This window comes from Anopheles moucheti, chromosome 2 (assembly GCF_943734755.1).
Source record: "Anopheles moucheti chromosome 2, idAnoMoucSN_F20_07, whole genome shotgun sequence".
NCBI classification, from domain to species: Eukaryota; Metazoa; Arthropoda; class Insecta; order Diptera; family Culicidae; genus Anopheles; species Anopheles moucheti.
Genome location: NC_069140.1, coordinates 70,054,701 through 70,076,837, shown reverse-complemented (window position 1 = coordinate 70,076,837; position 22,137 = coordinate 70,054,701). Strand labels below are relative to the sequence as shown.

The 22,137-nt window shown below is 40.6% G+C and overlaps 2 protein-coding genes across 2 annotated transcripts; one reads left to right on the top strand and one right to left on the bottom strand.

Moving 5' to 3' along the window:
• The first annotated feature begins 2,703 nt into the window (after positions 1-2,703).
• On the top strand, positions 2,704-3,497 carry LOC128310332 (uncharacterized). The gene is made up of 2 exons (XM_053046951.1): positions 2,704-2,875; positions 2,958-3,497. Exons 1-2 carry the CDS (start codon positions 2,704-2,706, stop codon positions 3,263-3,265), a joined length of 480 nt encoding a protein of 159 aa, XP_052902911.1. The 3' UTR covers positions 3,266-3,497.
• A 3,263-nt stretch (positions 3,498-6,760) lies between these two features.
• LOC128309594 (LIRP-like) lies at positions 6,761-16,668 on the bottom strand. Its single transcript, XM_053046028.1, has 3 exons — positions 15,675-16,668; positions 8,255-8,465; positions 6,761-8,180 (listed from the first exon to the last, which is right to left on the bottom strand). Exons 2-3 carry the CDS (start codon positions 8,463-8,465, stop codon positions 7,990-7,992), a joined length of 402 nt encoding a protein of 133 aa, XP_052901988.1. The 5' UTR covers positions 15,675-16,668; the 3' UTR covers positions 6,761-7,989.
• Positions 16,669-22,137: the final 5,469 nt, after the last annotated feature.

Below are 22,137 nucleotides of genomic sequence, written 5' to 3'. Positions count from 1 at the left end.
ATTCATTCTCAAACTCATCTTTTTTATATTGAATTTCCATCCATGTTATTCCCTTTCATCGAAGCTGTCATACATTGAACAAGCCATTTTTCTCACTGTTATCTAGAGGAAAAACATTTCTACATGTAGCGAAAAGATCTTTATTTTTGAGTATAGTGATGGATCTTTAATGAATTCTGAACAGTTAACACAACACTCTGCTTACGACTGCTTGTCGTAACCAGCTACTGGGTCATGCCCGCCATTTCTGACTAACTCGATTATTTTAGTACGTCCGATTTATTTTACTAGCCGGATAATCAGTCCTTACCAAGGAGGATTGGTCCGAATCGAAATTTGAATCGACCCTGTCTAATGAATGTTCCGCTTAAAATACACCACCGGGCTGCCACTCTTCTTATTTGTCACAAGATCCGCTCCTTTCCTGTTCCAGATGGTTTACTCGCTTTTACGATCATTTTGATTTGAACTTTTTCTCCGTATAAAATTCTCCGTATAAGATCTTGTTGTTCCGTTGTTAGTTCTTCCAACATGACGGCTTTTGCCATGTCCTTTTTTTGCTTTGAATTCTCGATAGTTTTCATTTTACAACATAATTTCATAAAATTCTTAAATTCATGATATGTTAGTATTGTTTAGCCTAATAGCGGAAAAACAATACTACAACAATAAAAAATAATAAATAATTGATAAATAAATAAATCAATAAATAAATAAATAATTACATAAACAAACCATTTAAATTAATACCTCAAAATAAAATAAGACGTTTAAATGTTATATCCCAAACAATTAATAATTTTACAATGGGTATAATTTTCAAATCTTTAATAGAATGATTTTTTTAAATTAGAAACATAATCCCGGTTTAAGGTTACGACTATCCTTACGAAGCTCGTAAATCGAATCGCACTTGGGCTGGCTATAGCAAAGACGGATTTATTTGGTAAAAAAATGGGAATTTTTATGGTTTCTTCGTTCGTTTAATGAAAAAAGAAACTTTGCCTTGCAATTGTTTATTCGGAATAACTTGATTTTAAGACAAAGTTAGTCATCGGAATGATCAAATTATTTTTATTGATTGATTTTTATTGATTTTTTTTTTTAAATTATTAATGTAATTTACGTTTTGAAGTAGTAACTAAACTATGAGCATCTGGTTGTTTAAGTGAAATAGCAATTTAATTTTTCCTAGAAAAAATACAAAAAATATAATAAATTTAGGGTGTAACTGCTATGATTGATTATTTAAGAATGCATGAAACAATCGTAGATCATAGCCAGTTGATCAAATGTTTGTTATTAATTAGTTTAGGCATACTGAAATATTCCTAAAACGTTATGTTCTAGCAGATCAGCTTAGCTCAAAATAATTGTTTATACTGCGTCATACTTTAGTATTGTCCACTAATGAGAGTGTAGAACGCATGAAAACCAAAGGCACAACCAAGTATCAACAAATAAAAATCAATAATATGTTCTTATGATGGTCTCTACAATATTATTACCTTTAACTGCTATTACTACTTACAATTTAGTTGTTGCTGTTCTTTTTCATGCTTGCAATTTTTATTTATATTTGTATTTGACGACATAGAGGGATAGCCAGTCCTTGATACAGCCAAACACAGCACAGGTCGCCACAGGACTTGTTTGTTTGAATATGATGATGCTATTATAAAGCAAAAACATAGTTTGTTAACAACCAAACAAACTGTCGGTAGCTGTGTCTTTACTTTCAATGAAGTTTTCGAAAACTTTCCATGAACTACCCATGTTCAGATGTTAATCAATTCTCCGTAAAGGTTGCGTTCAAATTAAGTCGAACTTCAATCTCAGATCATACTTACTTACGTGAAGATTGTCGTTTGCTCCAGCTACACTACAGATTTGCAGTACGAGAAATAAATGTTAGTAATAATTGTTATGGAAAAAAATGAATACAAAATTATGAATTTTCAAGAGACGCAATGAATTTTCGGGAGGAATACCTACGTGGAAATTATGGAATGACACTGCACTTGCTTACTTTGTATATGATAGGACAATGGTGCAAAATCTGCTTCGGGATTTTAATTTATTTTAACTGCACTACAGTGCATTAATAGTGTCTGACATGTGAAATAAGTCGCCAGACGCGCTGCATAATAAGTGGTTCAAGATGGGATTATGCGTATCAGTAATGACACGCTTGGGGTACTGCAGTACACCCTTTTGTGCATAAAAGGGATTTATTGAAAGTTTAATTTAATGATTTATACTTAAGTTTGCTAGTATTTTAAATGTTTTGTGTACATATAACACATAGTTTATGTATCAATTTTGTCTAATTTCAAAGATTGGGGTAGGTGGTTTATTTAATTGTTGATACATGTTTGAATATTGCATCTATATTTACGTCCTCAAGTGTAGATTGGAATCTTGGTCGGTTTCCCGGATGTCTACAAAGCTTGCACATGTTGTTGTCATGGTTTAAAAATAAATTATCTCACTAAAGTGCACTATATAAGCGATGGCCATAATGCATGTAATTCATTCTGTTCGTCAACCTATGCGCTACTAAACAGTGGTCCAATCGATACAAGGTAAAGTTACAAAGCGTTTTAAAAGTGATTAATTCTTAAAGATTTTCTATTTTGATAATTCGATCAGAAAATTGTTCAAATTTCTAAGCGGTCTACCGCTTGCCTGACACCATAGGAGATGAAATTTCCAGGGTATGCGGGCGTCAGTGTAGCATGTTTGTTCGTGCTGATTGCTACTGGAAGCTTACAGTCCGTTGCAGCGAATCGTTACTGCGGTGATCAACTGCCGAAAGTGCTGGCCATGTTATGTGCGGAATATTACACTTTGGACGACCTCAGGCAAAATAAAGGTACGCTCGTATACGAGATGCAAACGCACATAAACAATCACCTAAAACTATATCTTTTTGGCACGAAAAAATGTCTTTTCAGTTGAATTTTACCCACAAATGTCCCCTAACCAGTTTACGTCCCAGCTCCACTGGTCTGGAGAGAACTTCAATGAGAATGAATTTAAAAGGAACATTAATGTGGCCCCAAACCATAACCAGTTGGAAACGATGGATGACGACTGGACATCGCAATGGTTTAGGAAGAAACCATTTCACCGGTTCATTGTGCCGCATATGAAAGCAAGGCTGCGACGGAATGTGGCGGACGAATGTTGCCGTGAAGATTGCACTATAAATCAGCTGCTGTCCTACTGCAAGAAGGTTGCTCCGGGAGTATTGGATAACTAGAGTACCTCAAGCTCAAGTGTAATGTGGGTAGTAATTATGGTACTGATCCAAAACGAATAAGATTAGTGAGGGGGAATGCACACGTATTTAGCAGGACTTGTGAGCAAATAGTCGTATTAAACTAATCTATTTCTGTGGATTTCGTGCAATTAAACAGTATGAAGGCGTGTGATGTGTTTGAAAGCTTGTAAATTAGAAAGGCATCTTATGGCGAAGCATGTAAGCATAAATGAGTGGCCCTAAGAAGCTATAAATAAATTCGATTCAATGCAAATGAAGTTGATGATGTTTTTCATAACCATAGTTGTGGTATAGTAAAGCCATTAGGATACAAATTTTATAATACTTCTGCCCGATGCAGACTGAACATGAGTGCCATGCACGGCTACCTAGATCACGTCCCAGAAAAATGGCGCAAATGGCGGACTCCTTGAGCGATGTAATATAGTGCATTGAGGATTGAGGATTAATAGATTGTGAAACAACCATTTAACTATTTACCAACACAGTTTTTACATCACAAACTGGGCTGGAAAATAACACATTCATGTAAATTGTTGATAAGGCGAAGATTGAAATGACAATCGAAATGAAATAAGGCTTTATTGAACATTACTGGTGAAACCATCTTGATCTTGCCCTGGGAGTAAGGCTTATGCTGTAAAAAATGGAAACAGAGGAATTAGACAACATTGAGGTTTGTCAAAAGAAGGAATGCCAGCTATTATCCACTCTGTCTATGCTATTATTAACTGTCTTGGGGCCAGGAATTAGCCGAGTATGCTCCTTTTAGCTGTTTCTGCTATATGGACGGTCTCGTTAACGTAACAACAATCCTATCCATACACTATCCTACTGATCATTAAACGAAGCCAACAGACACCTACACACCTATCTAAGGTATCTAGTTTATTTTTGAGAATAACAAAAAAGAGGAGAAATAGATAAAATGATGTTCTGCAAAGTTGTAGCAAATAAAATTTCACTTTTTTTCTATAGTTTTACGCACACTATGGCATTTTTTTGCGCGAATTCGAAAAGCGCTCCATGTACTCTATATGACACCTTGCGAAAAATCTTTGTACAATTTAATTCAAATAATTAAAAAATACTAACTCCTGTTATGCAAATCTAAGTGCTTTGATGCAAAACTTCATTTTTATTCACAAAAATTCCTTTTTTTTCTAAAAATGCTGGCAAGATATCTGTCAATCTTTGAAAATATGCATTAACATCACAAATATAGCACCTACAAAGTGTACAACATAAATAAATAAAACAAAAAAACGCTTAATTCAGCAGTAAAATTAAACGTAAAATTATGAAAAATAAATTACATGTTTAACACAATTTAGAATATCGAGAAATAATATAGAATTTTTACAATTATTTCCTAAGTCCGATACGAGCAATAAAAAATAGTACCAAACCAATCAAATAATACAGCAGATAAAAAAGGAGGTTCGTTATAGGGCAAATGAAGAGGAAAAAATAGAAAAAAAAGAAATTAAATAAAAAATAAAAAATTGCACTAATTACAATGCATACAATACTAAAATGATGCAAATAATGCATCACACGAAACTTTCCAGATGAACGGTTTGTAGATGACCAGAAAAAAATAATACCGAAAACTGTAGAAATGACGTTTAATTTTAATGAGGGTTTGTTTGTATCTATAAATTTTCTGGCTGGTGGCCAAACATTTGAAAAGGTGGCGTCTTTTGGAAAGCCATGATTGTTGTGGAACCTCTTTCATGATTCCAGTGGATTTCAATCATTCTTTCTTTCTGATATCTTGTATATGATTGAATAAGTGTCTAAACTTTTTAGTCATTTAAGTCAGAAGTATAATACGTTTCCGTTTTTTGCTCTAACGAAGGCAAAATTGTAACCAATTATACACATGTCAAATTAATCTCGAACACCCTGTAATATAACGGCTCATAGTATATTACTTCTTAGCACTAACAATAAAAAAATATACTACTAGCAATAATCAATATATTGTGACACAGTTTGAACAAAATTTTCAACAAGAATAGTTTATGTATTGATATTTGCTATACAATGGTAAACTATACAATGTACAAAAGAGTACATCACATAAGAGAATTTATTAATGTCATAGTACCACAGCTTACTCACACCGCAGCATTACAGCAATAGAATGGAATCGAGTAAACCATACACAACAATAGAACATCCTCCATCCTACAACAACGATCAGCATCAACAACAGAAACACAATCACAACCGATTATGCCCGTGATAACGCAAATTACAGTCTTGTTATAATAATACAAAATTCAACGTAAACTATGTTCAAAATATGGCGTAAGCCGTCATCATTAAATAAATAAATAAAAATAATAAATATTGTTTAGAATCATCTACAACAAGTTGTTGCTAATATCGATCAATCAAGAGCAAAATGAACTGGAAATGCATTAGATAATAAATTGTAAACCTTTTATGAAGGCCGATTATCGCAACAATGTTCCATTTAATGCAATGCAGTAATAATTTGGCTTATTTATACGAGACAGCGAGCAGGGGGTGGAAAAAACGGGTAGATAAGGGACATATATTTATTCACCGATTACTCATAGGAACATGGTTTCGTTTACAGGGACGCGTTCGATTCCGGTTCGTACCAGTTTATCAGGGTGGAATCGAGGTTTACATGCCATCGAGATGCATAAAGGCAAACAACAACAACAACAATACAAAACAAACGACAAAATGCTGCAGGGGGTGAATCGGAAAGAAGAACTCGAAAAAATGGACAACAGCCAGACATGGTATAGATAGCGACTGGGAAATGCAACTCAATCAACTGAAATGTACACGACTGAAGGTCAGCTGCTGGGTGCCGTTCGATCTTGCCCGATGTAAGTGAGCGGTCCATTTCATAACACGTAACCGTTGTAAGTCATAACAACCGGGCGGTGCTATGCGAAGAAAGATGCATCTTCCAATGGGGTGGATTTATGTGTGTTTTGTTCGCTTGTTTTTTTTCCTTTATTCTGTCTCCCCGAACGCCCGACTGGTCACGCATCGGAAATGTGATCCATCGATTGACGGCGGGACGGTGGAACGGTATCAGCGCACTCGATCGATTTGGCCCCTACCGCAGAAACGAGACCGAGATCCGGGCTCGGCCAATGGTCAATTGACAGCGGCGACAGTATGTCGTGTGGTGGTGAGTTTTGATCTCGTTGAAACGCGTACAGCCGCAGCCGTTTAAAAAATGTAACGCAAAGCAAATTTTCGGAAGCTTAAAGATAAAAAAAGAAACCCTTGGCTGTCGTTCATTAATGGTTGAAGTTGACTTTAATTAAATGTACTACCTCGTTTCCGGCTTACCCTATTGATAGACAGAGGAGAGCCTGTACAGGCATATACGATCACATTCGTTCAGAGGACACAGGGACATAACGGGAGAGAGTGGGAGGCGAAGGTGTACATACGTAGGTCCTGTATGCTCAACACTCGAGTGTGGTGAAGTTTTGCCATATGTTTTTTTTTCAATTTCGCCTATAAGCTTGTACTTGCAGCTATTGCTATCAAACGCTCTATCTAACCGCTTGGAATATCTGCACGCTATTTTCTGGCCAGGAATATCCTTTTCTTCTAATAACTTGCTTCTATAGTTTGTCATCGTTTCGCCCACCCTCTCGAGTGGTGAATAAATACTCACATAAGATCGTAGCGTGAGCACGCTCGTAGACACATGCTCAAGCACACCTTGGATATCTTTCGTTACTGTTACCAGCATATCGGCCAGCATCGATGGCCAGCGAATAAGTTACCACAAAAACGTGCAAAGCAAAACAAAACTTGCACCGTGTACACCTCCTTCAACATCTCACACCTTTTGACCGTATACTAAATATACATATACTATCGAATCGAATGGTAGCGGTACGGAACTCGGCATCAGTGAACACCATGTTTTCGTTTACGTTCTAGTGAATATTCATCTTGAAGCTAGAACCCAAGCAGAAAGGGCACTGCAATATGCGCTTCCGGCAAGGAGCTTATTATGCCTAATGTGCGTTATACGTTACCTCACTGATTGTTACCGAAATTCCGTCTCACGTTCCGTTCGTAACACAGAAGCGCTATATTATCGTAACTCGTAATGTGTATACATGTGTATAAAAAATAGGAAGCTTGAACAGTTGGGAAGATTTAACAAAGCTAGAGTGTGCGCTATATTTGATTGTAAAAGCAAGGAAACGCTCGATGTTGGAAGGGTTGGAAATGGTAGAGCAAAAAAGGACAAAAAGAGCGTAGGTAAACTATAATAGTAAAGCACAAACACAAAATGCACGAGACGCTTGAGATGCCCAAACGGTCTCCAGTTTCTTCTCGACGCGCGCATGAATAAAAATTCATATTGGGAGTAATGTAGTACAACCGCTTTTGCAGCTAATTGTAATATCCTACAAAAACGTTGTAAAAGTAATAGTAATAGATCTTCCCCGGTGTACAAGTTGGGAAGTGCGAGTAAAATTGCAGAAAAATCGAAAATCGAAATTATAATAAAGTAAACTGGATAGAATAATACGCAAGCAATTGATTATGAACAGCAAGCCTGGTAAATGCATCGTCGGCTGCTCATTACATCCGGGGGCTTTTGTTGTTGTTTTCATCCGCATCCCGAAACCACTCGTCTCGGCTAGTACAGGCGGTGGGTGATGAACACTCCGGTCCGCTCAATCACAGTACGCACGCAGCTCGACGTACGAGCAGCTCTTCTTGCAGCACTCATCGTAAATACCGCCGGAATTGCGCCGACTACGCCGGTGCACACCAGCCCCAGGATACGGGAAGCCCGGTGGCAGTGTATCAGGCAGCGTTGCTACTTCTACCTTTACCCGCTGGTTTTGCTGATCGTGGACGTAGTCTGAAAATTGGTAAAGATCATCGGTTAGTGGCACACTGTGCTGTAATGGTAGTGTGGCGATAGTTTGGACGTACCGGTTCGGTAGTGCGTTAGCATCGGATATCGTCCCTGGCAGAGGAAGGCAAGCGTCTCTGTAAGCCGACGGCCACAATAGCGTGAGCGAGTTAACTGACTGATCAAGGCATCGCTGTTCGGCGTGGAGTTGGCTTTACTTTCGTTCAGCAGCAACAGCACAACCACCGCTACGATCAGGATGGAGTTCATTCCGACAAAGATAGATCGCATCTGGAAGTAAAGTGTCCAAGAAGTACATTAGTAATCATACTCTTTCAGGTATATTGAGAAGGATCGGGTTATATAGGAGAAGTGTAAAGGCTTTTAAACAGATCTGTCAGTAAATTAAAATCCGAAATATTTTATTGGGCAAATATGACTACGTTGCTCAACGTAAGTAAGTAAAAACGTAAAGAATATACATAACAATAGATCACGTTGCATCACAGTCATTAAGTGTAAGCAATACCTAGTAGTAAACAACATTTTAATAGAATTCCTCCAGAACAAATCTAGTAGCAAAGGTTTATTGACATGTGCCACTCGGTAGCTGTCATGATAGGGCCATGTTTTGAGGGGATTCATTTCTTATCTGATTGACATTCAGCTGTAATGTGTTGAAATCATCCGCTCAAAGATCATAAAACATAAAACGGTAAGTCCGCAATCTGAGCCATGATTAGGTGTTGCTTTTAACACACAAACCTACAATTAGTAACAAGTGTTTAATGGCGATAAACACAGCACTTGGGGCTACGTTTGATGTGAATCAGAAGTGGCAAATACTCTTTTATTCTGTTAAACAAATGTGAGTGGAAAATACTCCAACCGAACAAATAAGCACCGGCCGTTCGTGATTCCGGTCATGGACCATATAGGAGTTCGCACCTTGGACTTAGATTAGAAGACGTAAACAACATCGAACGGCGCAGTCCGATCGCACCGGGTCAGCGATGTTTCCGGCTGTTGGTGGGTTTTGCAACCTGTTCCTGTTCCTTGACCGCGCCCGCTTATCGATCAGCCATTAACTGGGAAGGTGTGTTAAAATTAGCATTCCCACACGCGGGTTCGGATTCGCTTATCGGTGCGCCGTGCACAAAGGCCATCAGGCGCGGCAACAAGAAACGGTGGCAAACCGAGGGTGGAATCTCCTTCTGTGGTATGAATAACACCGCCATGAGCTCGGCAAGTGTTCAACGGCAGATGGGCCAGCGCAGGGTTGTTTGTGAGGCGTTATACTGTCTAGATTGACAGCACGAGGGCAGTCGCTCACGGTGTGATCGTTCGGCCCGATAGGTTTTGTTTTTCTTTTCTCAGCCCAACCGGGGGGATCACTTTCAAATTTCTTCCAAGGTTTTTTTTTGCTCGCTGGGAGCACGATAATTATGTCGCGTGCTGTTGGTTTTTGGTTGCATTCGATGGGGAAGTCTCCGGGCAGTACGAATAACTGTCAGAGCATGCTGGGCACAAAAAATATCTCGCTAGTCTACAAACACAAAGTACCGAGAGACGATTAATAGGGGTTCATTGAAAGAAATAATCGCTCGGTTGAAGGCTACGGTGGTCGGTATAAAAGTCCTTGGATTTTGGAATGAATCCCACGGTCGCTGTACGCTGGCTGACTGGCGTTGGTTTTGTTTTATTGTTGCCTCCGATCCATTTGGAGCTTGAGATACGGCAACAATAAACCAATCAACGATACATCGACACAGCGAATCGGCGAAAGGCACAAGATGTCGTGCGTCGCTGTAGTTGCAGATTATTGTAGAAGATGAGTTACTGGAGTGAAGAAGAAACACTGCAAGCATAGCAGGAATAAAATGACCACCAATTTAATGAAACACCGGATAGCCCCAAGACGGTGTGCTTAGATAGAAAGAGCATTGAACTCAGCAAGATGTCTACTCACAGACGAAATCCACCCGATTCGTTTAACGGACACAATACGTCCCGATGTGAAGTTGTTTAATACCGCGAGAAAAAAAACACCGATGGAGCTCTCCTACTCTCCCCATTTTATGTCATCCAGGACTAGACCGTCAAATCCACGACCCTCACAAATTGGTCTAATAAAATAAAAGTAATGATAGTGACGAAAATTCGCGAAATATCCGGGTTATACGTTCGGATGACCTCGTACCGTGTCGCACAAATGGGTACGCTTGCAAGTAAAAAGAATCTCTCTCTGGTAGGGAAAAATCAATTTACACCGCGGGACCTGTTCGGCCAAGTGGAGTGTAGGAACCCGAACGTCCCATTATGACATCGTACCGACTGACGATGAGCGAGCACCATGCGTCAATGAATAAAAATGGAGTAAATTGAATTCAACCGCGTGTTCCTCGTTGGGGAACCAGTGTTGTCCTGTGTGCCGGCTACTAATAGGATCCACTCGCCCAGGTCAATTGAGAGCACAGTCGGTTCGGCGATGGATTGCTCTTCCTGAAGAGGGGGAGAAAACAAAAACGAAACTTTGCCAAACAACGCACACCGAACACACCGGCGACATTTGCATCTCGTGAGGTCGTGAATTGATGGTATGTTTGACACTTGGCAGCACAGGATCGGTTTGCTCTGACCTCACGCTTTTCGCTGCCTTGCGTTAGGGTGTTCCAGCGTTTGATTGATGGATGTGCATTACGCTGCAGCATTTGGGACGTGAGGGGGTCACGGTCCCGCTGGTCAGTTATCGCCGTTTTGGCAGGACGCTGGAGTCGTTTCGGTCTCGTGTGGGTCTAGAGTTCAACTGCACCAAGTAACGATCATTTGCTACGAAGCATCGAAGAGCGCTACCGGTACAGGGCGGCGGCTAGTAAATTGGCCAGTGCCAATAGTGGGCGTCCGTTTTGCCGTTGGGTGATGCTCGAAATAGATACAGAGTCTGGTTGCGATAAGACCTCCGGATACTGGTCCCCTTAGACGCGGTCGGTCTAAATAACAGACGAATGTACGCTGCAACGAGCCGTTTAGTGTGTTCGACTTTGTCCACAGCAAACTGACCGTTATCGGAGAAGTGTGGTCGCGGGATAGGGTGCTGCAGGCACCGACATGCGAACAAATGAAAACAAATGATTTCATTAAAACAATCGTGGCGGATTCTGTCCGGGTTTTCCACGGGTCTCGTAGATTCTGGGCCATGCCAGTGCCTAGACAGGTCTAGCTGTGTCTGGTAGCAATCGGAGTTGCTGGTGTGATTCGTGAACGCACACTACATTTGGGGTCGGAGAATCGGACAGATTGAGCAGGATTAAATTTTTGTGTTAACATAACGAAACCGCGCCCAAAGGTGGGCAGCGAATGAGGACAGAAGGAACAGGGCTTACATTTATGCTGATTACGCTTTCGCCCACCACATTGTGAGTGAGGATCGGTTCAAAGCGATGCAATTTTCAATTTGGAAGGCGCTTCGGGACTGAACTTTGGTCTCTGAGTGAATTATAAAAGTGTTCTGAGATGTCTGAATTAGAAGTGCAGTTTAAGGAGATAGGAACTGAGGATTCGTCAATGAGTATGGCAAAAGTGCGATTCTTTCACCAGTTCTGTTGTAAATATCACGAGAAGATGAATGAAAATAACCTGTTGACTTTTGTAACAAAGTGATCTACTAAACGGCTAAATAAACCCAATAAATAAACCCCAATGTCTGAGAATAGGAGTACTCAATGTATCTGACATTGGTCATTCACCGATTATTTCACTGTTAATTTAAGTAAAAGGCGAAAAAAATATCATGCTTAATTCATGGGTAACAAATAGCACACTCTATACATACATCACTCGACTGTGATACGTTAACGAAAGATGCTGTAATAAAACGTACCTCTAACGATTTTTTTTAATTTTCTAAAATTTAGTATTTTATAGTACTATACTATCCAATAATAGTTTTATAATTTTCTTAAACAACAGATAATTTCTGTGGTTACTTGATTTTTTAACACTAAAAATATTATAATTAGGATAGTGACACTTCCATCCTTCGGAATTGGGCGTGATCTGGAGTATAATAATAGTAATAGGATGCATAATTTTACGTATTTGCATAATTGTTCACTATTGCATGAATAATTGTGACAAAACTGACGATTGGAGCAAAATAAAACTATATTGACACTTAATTTAGTCATTAACATCCATCCGGTCTAAGTGGCATAACATGATTGATTTCCTATGTCAAATTTTGCCGTAAGAAATGATTTTTGTTTCAAAACGTTAAAAAAGAAAAAAATCACTGATGTCCTTCTGATGTTAATCAGAGTTTATCCGAATCTATAACAGTGAGTTTCACAAATATCGATGAACCTTCCAACTGTTTATATTATTTTTTTTTAACTTTAAACCATGCTTAACCTTGTAAATAAATATCGTTGATACGTGAAAAACCCGATGTTTCTCTGACATCAATTTTAGAAAATGGAGTTATAAAGAAAAGAAGCTTCTCTAACAAGTTCTGGTCTCTCCCCATTCTACTTATCACTGCATACTTTTTAGCATAGTTTTTGTAATAACTCTGTCAATGTGAGTTATAAAGTTTGGCTTTGCATCCAAAGCGACTGGCAGATATTTAATCTTTAGAATCTGATAACTCCACGAAATCGACAATTAGTCACCTGAAGTCCAGTCCCCGGGTTAATAGTAAAATTAGTAGCATTCTTAACAAAGCATAAACTTGTAGATGTAGCCGACTAAAAAACCTCAATGCTTTAACATCCTTTTAAGGTCAACTACCCGTTTCCAAGAGTCTGTGAGAGACCCTACGGGGAAACATTCCTTATCACCATTAATCTGTCTTGACGATCGTTCCACACTCACATCAATCGATCCGTTCAAAGCGTAATTCAAACCGCGCCGTTCCCTTTTAATTTGGGCTTACCTTGAGATTTAAATGTGGGAAGACCCTGGCAGACAGCCATTATCGTCCCATAATGGCAGGAGTCGAGTAATGATTTCCCCGCTGCATCCGCGAAAGGATGGGAAGCGAATCGGTCGGTTTTGTTGTTTGTTTGTGCACCGTACGCAAACGATGCAATCCAGACACACTTGCACATTCCGACACGTAATGGCATGCGCGATCGGGAAGAAGCACGATTGCAGCAATAATGAAAGGAAAAGAAATCTGCCCCTATATGTCCTATTCTCCTTGCGTGCCCAGGCAGTGGTTGGCCGGTCTGCACAAGCAAAGAACGTGAAATAACGATGCGAAGCGAATGTCGAAGGTAAGTCACCGTCGTTCCGGGCGTCATCATCGAGTGGGACGAAGCATATTTATGCCGCCGGTCCAAATGTACACTCACCTCCGCCAAAGCGTGGTATGGAGCAGCAGGAGTTCGGGTTGGTGGGCCAGTCTTTTAGGACGATCGCAGCGAAAACGACTCAATCACACGGTGAGCGCGTGCACATCGTCCCAATCGGGACGCGATGGTTGCATCGACTTGTTGGGCGCTTGACCGCTTGTTTACATCTTCGTTGAGCTAACTCTCCGGCACGGCCGCACAAGCTACGCACGCGCACCAGCAGCTTCCGTATTGGCGTTTGCTGTTGTTTGCGTTCGTTTCGTAGTCGCACTTTGAGGTCGCGAGTTGTGTGCATCGAAGGTGCATTTGTGGTGCCGTTTTGGAACACGGAACGTTCCCGATAGTTGGAACATTTTTGTTACTTGCGTCAAGCGAAGATTTAGCACTGCACTTTGCCTCAAGCTGGTTAGTGAAAATGAGCAAAAACCAAAACCTTTTCCACATAATCCGCAAAACCTGTCGCATAAGATTAAACGCACTACATTGTTGCAGACCTACTGCTCGCTTCAGAGGGCAATGATCGATTTAATTATCGGCACAATTATAGTCTGCCGTTGTGACAACTTTCTTCAGTATTGCTCAGAGGTGTGCTCTTTCCCGCGAGAGAGCGCTATTTTTTTTTAGCAAAAAAGTTGCTCGTTACGGAACGTCAACCTCGTCCCTTAATGATCAGGCATCGAGCAAAGAAATCAAATTAATCATCTCAAAAGTGATTCATCTATCAATTTCGTTACAGCCGATCTTAATTGGAAGTTAAAAAGTGATAAATATTCATCTAGCTGAGGATCAACTGTTCGGCTCTTCTGCCCCAGCCAAACGGTGACCACCGTGCACACGATCATGTGTTTACATGATGCTCATCAGGGGCGCTCCGGTGAAAACGGATCGCACTGCATCATCTCCGCTCCGTTCGGCTCCCTACATGACCTACATACATGGTGCAGCCCTCCTCAGGGATCGACTCGGCGGGGTTTGTTTTGCTTTATTTTTTGTTTTTGTCCGGATATTCTGCTACAACTTTCCGTCGCGGTACTCCCGGTACGTCTAGCTTGCCTGCACCGTCTCGAGCAAAAGGTTGTGTACGATCGTTACGTTTGTTTTCTTTGCGCGCGTTTCGGTCTCGCTCATCCACCATGTCTCGATTCAGCTCAACAAACCCAACAGATGGTTGTGAGCGATGTGAGAGAGATATGCTGGGTTTGCTGCTGGGCAGCATATGGGGTGGTTGTGCATTGCACATACGAACAGAGAGCACAGAGGAACGAAAAACAAAAACAACCCAGAGACAAAAACTCAAACCCCCCGCGGGACGGGTATGCCCTTACGCTTCTTATGTACGGCCCAGCGGGTCATGCGATCGGCCCTTCGTTCCACACACAACTGTGCCATCGGCTCAGCGTTGCCCTGTGACCTGACAGTGCTGGAAGCTGTCCCGGAACCCGGGACCAGCTGTTTCGGCCCTGTCTGCCCTTTTCCTGTTTGTGGCTATTTTTAGAACGTACGGCCCATGCTGGCTCGGGGCAATGAAAGAACCTTTCGCTCACTGATAGTGCTCTGTCGGTAGGTAGACCGTGGCCTCGTTGAACCCAAGCCGTGATGGGGAGGAAGCAGATAGACAGCCCTACCCACCATGACTGTTTGCTCATATTGCTAACCGAGCTCAGGGAAGAATGGGTAGGCGAGAACAAATCATAAACACCGACCCCTAGCAGCATAAAGTAGGTTCGTTCGTAATGCCGTGCCTAGGCATCGCCGATAATTGCTCGGTGGGTGTTACTTCATCGCTGATCAACATCGGCATCAGCCATGTTTGTTTGTTTGCTTTCGCTTCGATCGTGATAAGTGTCTAGTAGTCGTCCTCCGCAACGGTCGGTTATGCTCGTTGTGGGTAGTTTAAACTTTTCAATGGCTCGTTGAAGTGAAGGAAAGTGAGGTTGTATGTTGAGAAGTGTCAAATTTCCCACTCAATTAATGGATCCAGTAATTTAGTGTAGTGAAGGTCTTGTTGTACACGTATCGTATGACATTAGCGTCCGTTTGTTTGAATAACCATCAAAATGTTCTTTAAAAGATTATATTGTATATGTATATGTATATTGTACTGTATATCTACAATCATTTAGATAATATTATAATAAACGCTTACCTCTGTGCAGTGAAATGGTCTAGCAGTGGCTCGAACACAACGCGAGGAACCGAAATCCTGTGAATGCACCGTCGGTACGGATCAGCGCTTTTCGAGCAGTTTTTGTTGAAAATGAAAATGAAATCAATCCAGCATCCAATCCGTTCGGTAGTACACATTCAAACTGTCACTACTGCGTGCTAGAGTGTTTTAGTGTTTATTTGACAGCTGTCACTTGTGATAGAGTCACTTAGAGCTGTTGCGTGTTGTGTTTGTGACGGCAGGGAACTACACTTAGCACAATTTTTCTCCCCAAAACTGCATGCGTATACGTAATCACCGTTCGAAGAGCGTTATGTTAATTTCACTAGCTAACGTTTACATTTCACTAACACTTCCTAATTATTGTTCACAGGATCATTTCTTTCTCTGCTACTGCCGTGTGTAGTTTGTTTGCTGTATAGTTTGTTTCCGTGAGCAAAGGTGTTTGGAAGAGGTTTTGTTTGATAAAAATCACACAACGCGTGTAAATACAATCAGCGTATCAGGATGCTTAATCTCGAAATCGAATGAACTGGTGTACAAGAGCCTTCTATCGTTAGCAACGTGAGTGACGGACGCTGGCTAGGGAACGATGATCCGACGGGGCCGATCTCGGAACGGAAGGCGATGATTTTGTTTTTGGCGAAGGTGGCTTTTGGCACACGTAGAAAAGAAAAACAACAACAATGGTAACACTGTAACCGTTGCTGATGTTTTTGCTGCGGGGCCCCTTGAAGACAGGTCAAAGGTCGCTCACACCTACACCAAACCAGGCTCTGACAACGCACACGCACGATTAGCAACGCGATCGCACACACGCTGAACAGAAGTAGCACGCACGGACGGACGCACGCACATACAAAAATTAACCACACACAAACACGCACACACCAAAAATGCGCACGTTTTGACTCCAAAGCTCGTCTTCCCCCGGGAGATGGGATGGGATTTGTCGTTCGCTGCCTGCTATCTCGTCGACATCACAATTGCAATTCGGGCTACTTGGTCGAGTGGAATCGCTTTAAATCCTGCCTCGCTCCGGATCTTTTCGCTCGCTCGATTGCATGTCGTCTCTCTTCGGCAGTTTTACTTGGGTTGAAATTTTCTCACCCGTTTCTGATACTCTCTTGTATTCTCGCAATCCTGCGACGCTCTCTCTCTCTCTCTCTCTCTCTCTCTCTCTCTCTCTCTCTCTCTACTGCCTGGTCCATCGAGTGAACGCGTGTCCAGCATCCGAATCTGATCGAAGCGCTTAACCGCACGGCGTAAACGGTCAGTGCACGTACTCCGACTGATCATCTCCTTCGTCTTTTCTCTCAACGCTCGTTTTGTTTTTATTTTCTTTGCATTTGCTATAATGTAGCTCTCGCGTTTATCTTTAGGGTAGTTCCTGTTATTACACAAAACATTTGATTTCAATCCTAATTTCCGTATACTTATAGTGAATATCTTTTAATTAATTCGATAGTTTTGCTTGGTAAAATATGTTACTCGTGTCATAGTTAAAATTATACAACATCAAAAGGTTTAAATGAGTGTAATCTACTAAGCAGCTAATGGAGTGCCTTCAATATAACAATACGATAACATTTTGTAACATACTTACTTACTTACGCTCACGTTGGAGCAGTTTTGTTAGCATATTTTATAATATAACATATGCTATGTATTATACTGATCAAACGGCATACAGCGGCTGATCAATCGCTGTTACCGTGTTAAAGGACCTGGGTGTTTTTTGGATACGAGGCTTTCATGCGTCAATCAAATTAAAATTCAAATTCATTAAGAAAGTTCTGAAAAAACCTATTATAGCTCGTTTCAATCGAACCACCCTTTAGTGAAAAAAATCATGCACAGAAAAATAAAACAAATACTAAATGAACTTTAATTTACTATTTTTTTTTTGAAAATTAGGCATTGCAAATGCATTGCACTCATACAAATTTGACTCTAAATTGCATTTTGATTATGATCGATGACTGAAATATATATTAAAGCCTAGTAAAACTTGAAGTGCTACTAAAATCGTTTTGCATATTGGTTTTCATTGCTTATTTAGTTTGTTATTGTGTTTGAAGCATGTCAGTTAATATAATATTACTCAAAGGCGTTTGTAAAGGCATTAATAAGGCTTGGATACTGCAATATTGCAACGGATGCAACGGAACGATAGATGACAACCCTGCAAGTTTCTTATCATTCCATAATCTATCGCTCATTCTCTCAATAATCCACCGATCGATGATGCGCATGAAGCTGTTGGTTTATTCTTTTATGAAATGCACTTTCACTTTTACTTCTCTTAGCGTGCATTCAAGTGCAATTAGATTATGCTTTGAATCTTTTTCTACTGAAAACGATTCTGTTTGTAGACTATAATTTACGATCCTATCAAGCCTTACACAAATTTGTTTGTAACAGCGTGCTAAAGATCTTAAGCTTTGCACAATGTCATGAATCGCTTCAGTGCTGAAAATAGCACTAGCTTTTACAATTATAGCTTCGTGTGTATAATTGATCTTCTGTCGTAGAAGTTTCGGGTATGGAAGTTTAGCAAAGGACGGAAACCTACGGTTTGGCAGGACTATATAACGCGGGTGGATTAATTGCTGGGTTGGGATCGCATCTCATAAGCATTGACGTCAAAAGTGGCACTGACGTCATGGATAAAGCTTTCACTGCAGACCACTTCGCATTAGGATTATTAGGATTTATTGGGCGTGATCAGTATTTAGAGCAATTTTGGATAGATATAGTTGGTGCACCATAACATAACGCCAATCGAATTTTTCCTTGGAATGGTTTCACCGTCCTTTGTCGTGTTGCTTTGGATGATCATTGATCACTTGTTATTAGCATGCTTTGGTATTGCTGTTGCCTTCCGATTCGCTGTTTTGAAACAAACTTGAAAGAAGCTGCTGCTTCTGCTGCTGCCTTGGCGCCCAGACGATCCCATTTCTGGACACTACCACCGGCCCACGCCCTCGGTCGAAGCAAAGGGCTTTACATGGACTCAGTGCTCACTCAATCAGTTGGCGCCCGCAACGCCAAGCAATCTATCACCCGCGTAGTGAAATGTGGTGGCGATCGCGAATTCTTGACGTTTCCTCGTAGTCGCTGATACGACAAACCGTTCCAAGGAAGACGCCTTCGGCCTCGGTGCCCGTGGATAATCAGAACGGTTGGCAAACTATGGCCAATGTTATGATCGCTGTGATGATGTAGGTTAACTAGACGGCACCCCTGTGTACCAATTCACATACTGTCTACCAACAACGCGGTATGGAATGATCGACCTCTTTTTGATTTCTTTTTCGACGGATGAAGTTGAGTTTGAAGCGCACGATTTCGTAAGGAACGCGTGTAATAGTGTAATGTTTGTTTAGACGCTTGTTGCAAAAAAGCTTCGTATTCTCTATGTATATTGATTAGTTACTAAAATGCTCACTCAATACGATCGAAATCAATCTTCACCAGACAACTGAACAATACTAGTAGATGATTGAGACAGTTGCTAATTCCTGATAATTGCCTAAGGTTGTGTCCGGAAATTTCGTCAGAAAAATATATCGATGAAGGCGACGACACTAGTGGTACAAAGAAAACATCTCATGGTGTTCACGAGATCATGGGTGTGTTAAAGTTACCTAAATTTTTATCTTTAACGCGGGACTAAAGGGAGAACATTGACTCGAATAAAAAATTAAGGGCTACTGTGCTAGAGCCAACACACGGTTTTAAAGGCTTTAAGCTTTAAACACAGTGAAAATGGTTTTATGATCATTGAATACATCTTAACGTGTTGATCGAGCGTCTTCTAAGCCGGTCGACCGGTTGCGGCGGGTCAAATTTCTTCAGCAAAATCATTTTTAAAATAAAAGTGATAAATAAAATAAATGAGGAGCTTTACAAGCACTACTGATGGCAAAGTTCCATTTTTTTCGGAACGGAATGGAAACAGGTTCTTTTTTTTAAGGAAAGGAACGTACTTAGTAGGTTCGTTGAACCTACTTCTACGAGATAGTTAAAGCAATTTTGTAGGATATGATTTTCACATATTTGTCGCTGTTATTAAACATTTTAGTAAAATTCATTTACAACTTTTGGTTTACAGACAGCTTTGAATGTAAATTTGTTGCAATGAATTCTTTGCAACTATCAACGATTTTTTTTATTACAGTTCTGAAAACATCATTATACAGAGCAAGAAATTTAAACAAACAAACGCAAGAAGTAAGTTAATAAATGGTATGTCAAGATCGAGTGATCGAGTGATTTATTTATTCAAGAACGGCCAGGCTGTGTTGCTTGGCAGTGATCTTTTAACAAAATGTAAAAAATATGACTATATTAAACGATGTAATATTCGAACCGATCGCGACTACAAAAACTAACGAACGAGATATGTCTTTTAAAAATCTTTTGTTAAAGTTACCTCGCCGTTGATCTATTCCGTTGTTCAGTCAATATCTACCTAGTTTTAGATAAAATTCATTACAGAGTTCAACCTTCTAAGTGTACCCAACACTGTCGAGGCGCACCGCCAGCTTTCGCCCAAGAGGATGGCAAAATTGACATTCCAGTGGCCATTATTAGTTGTTGGAATGATTTTATAAAAAAAATAGGTATCTTCTTTGCATAAGATCATTGAACAAACGTCGGTCTTGTTACTATGAGTGTTGCTTACAGATTTGAGCAAGAGTAACAAAAGTAAACGCAATAATCTTCGCAAAACGAATAACACATTAAGATGCAAAAAACCTACTGTATGAATTTCCACCTGGGTTCGATCGTTCCACAAAAAGAAACGGAACGAACCTAGTAGCTCCAGAACAAAATGCACAGCACTAGTAAGTATCCAAATTTATGATTTTCAATAGCTGACAAGTTCACGTTGATGTTTAAGTAGATGATCTGATCGTTGTGCTTGTCTATATATAAAATTTCGTTCGTTGTAACGCTTGCCGCGTCAGGTCGAGCGAGCGAAGCGAGCGAAGCGAGCGACGCGAAGAGCGCATAGCGTGATCGTACCGCGAGAGAGCGGCGAGAGAAACTTAGCACATACACGAACAGTGGTGCTTCACCCGACCGTCTCTCTATGGATGGATACCACCACTGCATGAGCGTGCGAGCAAGCGAAGCGATAAGCGCAAAGCGTGATCCGAACATATCGCTCTCACTTTTTGTTCTCTCTCTGGCGAAGCCGCGTGCTTGCGTTCCCGTTCGCTCTCGCATCGCTACCTTTGTGCTAAACTATGCGCGCAGTCAGATGATTTCCAATCAATGCAATGTTTTGTCAAACAATAGTGCAACTTACTTTATTATTTGCATTATTTAAATGGTTTATTACACAATCTCACCCTGAGCAAATCCTTCCAATAGGTCACATGTGTTTGTGCGTATTTGAATCTTCTTTTTATCGCCAGGACACAAAGCAAACACATGCGGGCAAAACATTGCGCTATTTTAATGGATTACAATTACAAAACAGAAATCTACACACAGAAAAGACAGTATCAAACGATCCCTACGACCCCGCAACACTTTCCTGGGGTGCGCGTGCCTGTGCACGTGAGTGTGTTCATTTTTTATTCGCCTAAAGGAGGAAAAAGCTACCATAGCAAAAGCGCGTATACATGTGAGAAAGCTCACTACAATATTTGCGCTATTTTATTGGATAACAAAAATGAAACCCGCTCACAGAAAAGCCCCTCACTTCCTACGACATTTGCGCTTAAGTGTCTTCTTTTATGCGCCAGGAGGAGGGACAATCTACCACAGGAGATCCAGATCGAGTATCCATTTATGAAAAACTACACTAAACGTACCGAATGTATCGCTAATAGTTGGAGAGGTCCAATCCACTCACTTATATCGTTTAGGAGATCAGTTCTATGTAAAGCGCAAGTATACCTCCAATAGCACGCGCATCAAATCTATTTCAGCAATTGCAACAGAACCATTTTGAAACTACGTATCGCCTTACGCCTTTCTTAGTTTTATTCTGCAGAACATCCTTATTTATGTTCCCTTCTTGCAACGTGCGTGGGTATTGTCTTATTCGACAGGAAAAAAACATTAATCAACCCCACAGAAAAGGACATGATATGAGATGTTTGGTCATGTAAAGAAGGCTTTCATAGACTGTTTGGATTGTACCTGTGTGTGTATTTGAATTTTTTAAATCGTTTTTTATGTAGACCTATAAAATTACATAACAAAGTAATAATTTTGTCTTATGCCGTACACATCGCAGAACAATGCAAGAAGAGCTTAAATCAACACCGCACTCTGCCGAAATCGAGTTGTGTGTTGTTGGTTACCATCAGCATCTATTATCACTACATAATCCGGACAAATGGAGACCACGGTTCGAGGGGATTTAGACGCTCATTGCTAAGCATGGTAGCGGCACAGTACGCCTTTTTGAACGAAAACT

Coding starts and splice junctions, on each gene's coding strand:
- LOC128310332 (XM_053046951.1), top strand. CDS start 2,704: ATGAAATTTCCAGGGTATGCGGGCGTCAGTGTAGCATGTTTGTTCGTG. Junction 2,876..2,957: donor CGACCTCAGGCAAAATAAAG/GTACGCTCGTAT, acceptor ATGTCTTTTCAG/TTGAATTTTACCCACAAATG.
- LOC128309594 (XM_053046028.1), bottom strand. CDS start 8,465: ATGCGATCTATCTTTGTCGGAATGAACTCCATCCTGATCGTAGCGGTG. Junction 8,181..8,254: donor GCTAACGCACTACCGAACCG/GTACGTCCAAAC, acceptor ACCAATTTTCAG/ACTACGTCCACGATCAGCAA.